Raw genomic sequence first — 7,886 nt, 5'->3', positions numbered from 1 at the left:
CCCCAATTATACTATATCCAGCTTTGAGAAAATAGGCAGCCTTACGGTTAAAAATTCCACTGTGGTACCAAGAAGAAACTTATTTAAATGAAACCTATTCCCTTCCATTAGGAAAGTACACTCCTAGATTACAGTGGCTTGTAACAGCAGAAAGGGATGCAGCCAAAGTGGTTTATTTTATTTTTTTTTTCCAACTGCCAATATGGCTTGCTATTTTACTATTACTTCTCAGTCGACAAGTCTGATGCCTTTTTGTGGCTTGCCACCCACCACTATATAAAATACCAATGATGTGAGACTTCAAAAGTGAGCAGCTCATAAACAGCCAGTTTGAAAAAGCTGCTCCAATAATCCTATGCATCTTCTGGGTAAACTGTCTAAGATTTGACTCCTCGAACCATATATTCAGCCCCGAAAAAATCTTCCACTTGCATTTAGTTGCTTGTAGCAAGTTTGCTATACAAGAACCCTCCAAGAAGGAAACCTAGTAGCTGACAGCTATCTAAAGTTCAAGCTACTGCTATAAGTCTGACTCAGATAGAAACAGGCACCCCAGCAAGAACACCCCAGCTCACCTACACATCCCCTTCCTCCCCATGCCTGTGGACAAGTCAGTCCTCCCTCACCCCTCTACCCATCATCAACACTGAAAAACCGCTTCTCGCAGAAGGCACGTGCAAGCCAAACTGGCCTGTGCTCCAAAATGACCAGGATTTATAGAAAAGCATGCTATAATTATGGCTAAAGAAGTCCCATTTGTATTTTTAGTTGTCCTCATTGCAGCCCAGTCAAATTAATTCCTCCCCGCACCACAAAGCTCATGGCTGCAGGTCGTAATGCTATCCTAATTCTACCGACTGGTAAGTGCTTGTAGCAACAGTTCTCATCAGTTCATAGCTGGTCGAGGGCCAGAAAGCTGCAGAAGTGGTTTTCTACACTGCAACAGCAGTGCCCACAGCACTGGTTCAAAGGGCTGCTGTGCAGCCAGACACGGCACAGGCTTAGAGGTATACCGCTGACGCACTTGCCATTAGGAGATGCACCAGTAAGAGAGGTGGAAGTGGATCTAGTCCCATTAGGCAATATGAACTTGGGCAGCCAAGTCTGATCCCATTTCATACCGAGTTGAAGGAGCAGCTAGTGCAGGAGGTGGGTGGGTCCTCCTCTTCCTCACTGCTTTGTGAACAAGTGGAACGGGATCACTTTGGCATCCTATACATGGGATGGGATCAGATCCAGAGTTTTGATATGCAAGCCTTAAGAGCATGACACCTCTGCTACAGCAGACTGAAACACTTGCATATAGGTGCCAAACATATCCTTTGAAAGGAGGTTGACAAATGTATTGTCATTTTTGACACGCTTAAATTCTTACTATTCATCCTTCATCTGACAGTTTGAGACAGACAGCACGGGGAAACTGCAAACAGTGCAACATCACAGCAGTGACTAGATGAAAATAGCTTGCTGCTCAAGTACTGGCACCAGCAGAAGTCCTGATTATAGCTGCAGGAACAGCATTTTTCCCTTCATATTCCTGGAGGTCATCTGTACAAGTAAAACACAACGAGCTGAAGTGTTGGCATGTAGAAGTTCTGCTCATCTGACGTAAGGATCGTTTCCATATTTAGAGTTTAATCAGATGTGCATGTAGGGGCCTTGCACTATGTACACTTCACCTTTGCAATTTTTGCAGAAAAACAACAGTACCTCAAACGTAAGAAGACATGTACCATGTCAGACTCAAACTATTTTATCCTTATTTTAATAAAACTTATTTTCCACACATGCAGCCTGGACCACTTTCTGCCCTGGTTCATGCACAAAGCTCCCGCTGACTTCAAATCAGCAGCTATGGGCACACCATCCTACAATAAAGTGTTAGTCAGAAGCAGGGCTTCTCTATCCTACAGCAAAGTGTTGTTCCTTTAAAGATTAAAGGGCTCACCATCCCTGAAAAGTAAGAAAGGGGCTTTGCCCACAGTCCTTCTAGCTGCTGTAGCCCACATAGTTATGAAGAAGCATAATCAAGAACATAATCTCTTCCAGATACTGCAGGATGATATTCTAGTGAAAAGGTACAAAAAAAAGTTTCTCCATTAATCTTAAAATGGACACCACCATTAGTCCAGATAGCCTTATGTTATTACCAGGCCACAAAACTCACTTACAAACAGGTTTCTTCCATGACACGCGTCTTTCAATGACTACAGCATTCGATATCTCAACAGCCTGTAAGATTCTCCTGTAGCACCAACATTTCCCCAATACTAGCAACTTAATATTTAACCAAAAACGTTACTATTCTAGCCGGCATCACAACAGGTTTTGATCAGTGTATTAATTAGGTTTGATATCAGCTTTCATCTGACCCAGCACGCTTTCCTGCCTGGGGCAGGGGGTTGGATGCTATCTGCTGAGGCCCCTTCCGACCCCTATACCTATGAACCTATATTGGGAGCAGTACAGTTTGTCCAATTAGCGATTAGGTGTCCAAACAAAAACCCCTGCTGGTTCACCTGTCCATAGATCCGATAGTGAGCGGATCAGCAATATTAGCTTGAGGAATCATTCCATTGAGAAAGCATTTCCACTCTAAGTGATGCTCATAACATGAATGCCTTTTGTATTCCTAATTGCCCAGGAAGCTCCCCTCCACCCTGTCCCTCCCACCTCTCCAAGGCAACTAACCCAGAGGTGAGATGACTTCACTAGTGAAGTCCCTGACTGACTTCAGGGAGCCTTTGAAGATAGTAGAAAGGCACTCCTACTTTAAGGGTAGGCAGCAGTACAAAACACGCTCTAAGATGGGTCATGTTTCTGAAATATTCCAAATTTAGTAGCAGCTTCTTAACAAGTAGGATCCCAATTGTGTGCTTATAGCCTTTCGCAATTCATATTCAAAGCCATTGCAAGTGACTGTATTGAAAGTCTCTGAAAAGTCTGTTGGCAGCTCAAGAGACTGTGCACCTGAAAACAAGTTAAGAGACGAATCATTTCTTAGCAGTTAGACCTACTGTACCTTAAATGGGAATACAGGCTTGTTCTTCCAAGACCAAGCACAAAGCATCCAACTCCAACCCAAGTCACTGCTACTACTTCTGGAAAAGCTGAAGAGCTACATAGATGCTAGTCATGTTCAGACAAATAGTTTGAACCAGTTCTTCTACGCTTCATTGAAGAGTCTGAATAGCTTTAGTTTACATAGCTCTGCCAACAAGACAAATGTATTAGGAGACAACAGCCTACCAGAAAAGTTACTGAATGGTTCAGTACATGCTCAAAATGCTCCAACTTGCCTGTTCCTGCCTTTCTTCCTACAAAGAATTCTCTCCATGAGCAGCATCCACATTACAAGACAATTGATAGCCAGAATAACCAATTAAACCAGAAAGTTAAGTCACATACCAGAACACAGTGTCAACTCTTGAGCAGTCAAGGAAATGCCAGGTACAAGTCTGGCATCTAACCACAAATGAGAGACTATCCGTACCACGGTGTGCACAGCTCAGGCTACTAGTGGACTCCATCACAGGGTCAGTCATCCACAAAAAAGCTCCGTGTTTACAATCCAGCATTACCTAGAGGCTTACTATAGGCAATTATCTGTCCAATGAAGGAACAGTCAGTCATTCATGAACTCCAAATGAAAGGAATCATAGGTAGTGCAGTTCCCTGCAGTTAGACACATAATGGACATTAAACCCAAAAAGAACACCCACTCCGGCTTGCCTGTAAGCCACAGGCCACAGAAGTCCTAACAAGCCACGAGTGCTTCACACCAAAAAAAAGATTCAAGAACAAGGTGCCACCACTGCCTTAGTCTCACGCAACCAGAGATGTGATAGACTGCTCCAGACGTAACTGTGATGGTAGAAAACTACTGCAAGAGAGACTCACAAATGCTCCAAGGACTAACATGGCTGCACCAAATATAAAGGTCAAAATGACCAGGGGGGAATCTGAACCCCAATTTCTTATAGCTTTTCTAAAGCACCAGCAACTGGTTCTGAAGCGGCTTACTAGATATCAAATCCCCATGGTCGTGGGGATAACTTTATTTTTTAGACCAAGCCAGTTGCACTGAAGAGGATTTTCCTGGGGGACTTTTAGACTACATCATCTGGAGACATGTGATATAACACACTTCAAATAAGCACCCAAAAGGACTAGTATCCAACCACGTGGATCCCATTTAGCTTCTCTCTGGAGGAAGAAGGCCAATTCAAGAACAAGGGAGTCTCTCACAAAACCTGATTTTGTAAGTCAGAACAACTCAGCCAAACAAGCCTAGTTTGCCCGAGGTATTTCTTGACAGGTTCCAAAAAAGTTAAACATGCACCCAGCCCCATTTTAGAAAAGAAAAAAAAAAAAAAAACAACAACTCAGCCGTTGCTTCCTAGCCCACACCAGGCCCATTTATCCCAACTGGCCTCCTTAACATTCACTTGAAAGTAGATGCATAGGGAGTGTCAGAGAGAAGGGAAAGAGGAAAGAGATCACATTTCCAGTAAATTAGATGGCTATGCAAAGCCAAGTTCTGCACTGTCTATAGCTAATCTAGTTTAAGAAAAAAAATCTCTGCTGTTACGCTTCTCAGATTAGAAGCACTCGCCCCAAGCGGCAGCAGCAACATTATCGAGTGCAATTTCAGCAGCTAAGAACATGAAGCAGAGACACCTCCGCCATTAAGAATGTGTGATCCTGAGCTTTACCGTTCTTGACGTACCTTAATTTAAGACTAAGGTAGCCATCCCCAGCATCAAGAGCTGGCTGAAGACAGCATCCTTTTAATTTTAAATTCACCTGAAAATGCAGATTCATATGAAAGACCACCACCACCAGCTGCATTCTTGAGCAGGAGATCATCAGTGGCTAAGTGCTGGCTGCAAAGATAACTGGGTTTTTATGCCATAATAATCTGTACCCCTTGAGAGATCAGAGTACTGGATTTCCTGGGAAGTGGGTATTCCTTATAGATGGTATGGTTTATCTGCAGTGCCCCAAGTGGCAAGCATCGCCTTTTGAACCATCTGTTACCAACTAAACAGCACCAGCCTGAAGCCAGCATTAAAGCCAAGGCTCCTACTCCAAAAAAAGCTTATGACCTACAATTCAAGAGCCACAGAGCAAAGAATGAAGCTCAATTTCAAGGTAGTGGAGGAGAAAGCACCAGTCAGTTTCTTCAATCAGTTGGTGGCCAGCACTGTGGCCCATAGCGGGGTGGAGTCACACTGAAGCTCCCAGGCTCTTGCTCCGTTGCTGTTCCCTCTCTTGCTCTGGCCAAGACTGGGCTGTTTCCCGTCTCAAGGGACAAGACAGTGCAATGCCCAGCATGGAGGGAGAGTCCAAGGGTGTGTGGGCACCATGAACCCTGCACAAGCCATGCGCAGCAGCAGGGACAGCCACGCAGCCTGGGGACCCATGGTTTGCCCTGGTGCAGCCCACAGCATGCCACCCTTACTGGTGCATCTTGCAGGGTCTGTGGCCCTCAGTCAGTTGGACAGCCCTGGCCTAGATGATATTTCAAATGAGCGAGGCAGCAAGCAGTAGAAACCAACTACTATACGCTGACCTCAGAACAGTTTACAGAAGCTAGAAGCTTGTGCCCGCGAGTATGGCTTCTCAAGCTACACGTGGAGAGGAGCAACCTAAGATCCACCAGCACTTTGGAGTTAAAGATTTACAGAGAGGCATTTCTGGCTTGCATAGAGCAAGACATACTGCACAGTCCTTTGACCTTTTATATGGATTTTAATTAAAATACTGTAGTTTAAACAGACACTGTCTATAAAGTGCTGCCTGCCCCAGGAGTGACTCTGCAGATTCCTTGAATGAGAAGACACATTTTACTAATCAACAACCCAGCGCAAACTGCTATGTAACAGCCAGCTTTGACTGTATTAGTATTACAGCAGGACAAACGTCTTCACAGCATGCAGGGTTTTGCCCTGCACCTTAACTCTATGCAAGCAAGCCACAAGCATTTTCCCTCATTTATTCTGACAGACTTAAGAGGCGTTTGTTAGCTTAGGCTATGAACCAACACCCTTGCTTGGCTGGGTCACCTAAAACTTATGTTAATCAGGGAAGAAATCCTATCTTCCTCCTACACTGGGCACCCACCCCACCCAACCCAACCCTTTAGTTACTACAGTGGACAAATCCAATTTTTATTGATAGACTAGGTCAATGACCAAAGCCAAGCAAACTTTTGCAGAACAGCTGCACATCAATAGGTGCAATATGCATCTCTGTGCAGAGCCAGCAGACCAAGCCTAGCGGTTTTTGCTTTTTCAGCCCTGAAGCATTGCTATAGCCACTTACAGAACAAGACCCTGGGGTTGGCTTAGATGCCTATATATCAAAATATAAAAAGAAATGGTTATTTAAACTCAGGAGATATTCCCAAGCAAGGCAAACCAGACATTAAAGAAACCCAGACTGAACTATTTTAGGTTTCAGTGTAAACTGTTTGGAATAATTTCCAGACAGAAAATGAGAAGAAACCTATGATTGAAGAACATGCAACCTAGTCATTCGACAGGTTTAAGTTTCCTTTATAAAAGGTGTTAGATGCTGTTATCTAGCTCTTTCTAAACCCTTGGCCACAACCCCCTATTTATAGCTCCTATTACAGAAATAATCAAAACACGCTTCATTAGCCGGCATGTACCCATTGAAAACGGAAAACAAGAATCGTATAAGAAGCTAGCAAGCTTGTTCTGCAGACCTCTGATCCTCTTTAAAACATTATCCCATAGTGCAAATTTCTAGACAGAGCTTCTCTAAAGGCCTTGCCGTAATAACAGACAGAAGCATTTTTCTTTTAATGATACCTAAAAATAACTCATCTTCCAAAGGCATGTTGCATAATGTTGAGACTATTATTATTAGTTATCCTAATATGCATCTCCTAGTGTACTAAATATGCACGCAGACACTTATTGTCTTGATCCATTACTAGCAATGTTTTACTGTCATCCTCTTAATTGCTAATCTTGTGAAGAGGATTTTTTTTTTTTGGGGTGGCAGGGAGAAGAAGAAAGAGAGGAAGGGGAGGGGAAAAAATAAAGTCATTTTAAAACAATTTATATCCAAATCAAGGGGATTCATACTCCTTCATCCCAAAGGCTTTTGCACATATGCAAGTTAGGTTTAACACAGCGTGCAATTAGGCCTTAAGAAAAGTTTTTTCTTCCAGAGATGGTAACCAGAACATAAGAGCTATTAGAAATGCTCGCACCATGAGACCGGGTTTAGTAGACAAGCTCTAAAAGCACTTAATTACACCAAGCAGGCAAGCAGTCCCATTCAAAGATGATTATTTACTTAGGCAATTGCTTCTTCTCAAAACTTGAGTCATAAGCCTCCTTCGACAAGCGCACGGGGTTAAAGCTGCCAAAAAACGGGAATTGCCAACCCTTTATACTGCAGCACCAGGCCCACTCACTGTTCACCAAAGCTGCACTTTGTAGCCTTGAGAAACCAGCATCAAGCAGGCTAACACCATGCAAGACCGCTTTGCCAAGGGCTACTTTGATATAGTGTGTTATTAGAAAAAAAAACAAACTATATAGGATCCAAGAAACTGGGTCAAGACTTGGCAGATGGTTTCACACGCCATCGAAACACAGGGCGCACTCTACAAGCACGCCAACACGAAGATTTAGGAAGGTTTCCCTGAAACGTTGACGAGCCTCGTGCTAAACGTACACAAATCACGCTGACGCTGGCCAAAACCAGAAGCAAAAACAACTGGGCTTGTTCCCTAGGAAACAGGAACCATCGCAAACGGACGGGAAGTCAGATGTCAATAAAAACATGGGATGCGTGGTGTGGCGTGGCGCCCATCTCCGGCGCAGGTACGAGTAAAAGGGCGTCCT

General features: G+C 43.8%; 1 protein-coding gene across 2 annotated transcripts in view; it reads right to left on the bottom strand.

Moving 5' to 3' along the window:
* DSTYK (dual serine/threonine and tyrosine protein kinase) overlaps positions 1–2,024 on the bottom strand; it is a 35,971-nt gene extending 33,947 nt beyond the window's left edge. For both annotated transcript variants that reach the window (XM_025205450.1, XM_025205451.1), the window contains exon 1: positions 1,949–2,024. In XM_025205450.1, coding sequence (XP_025061235.1) covers positions 1,949–2,009 — 61 coding nt within the window. In that variant the 5' untranslated portion in view covers positions 2,010–2,024. The remainder of the gene's footprint in view (positions 1–1,948) is intronic.
* Between the last annotated feature and the right edge of the window lie 5,862 nt (positions 2,025–7,886).

The sequence above is a fragment of the Alligator sinensis genome, unplaced genomic scaffold, assembly GCF_000455745.1.
Source record: "Alligator sinensis unplaced genomic scaffold, ASM45574v1 scaffold1322_1, whole genome shotgun sequence".
In the NCBI taxonomy this organism is placed as follows: domain Eukaryota; kingdom Metazoa; phylum Chordata; order Crocodylia; family Alligatoridae; genus Alligator; species Alligator sinensis.
Note: the sequence above shows the minus strand (reverse complement) of the source record. Positions and strands in the feature narration are given on the sequence as shown.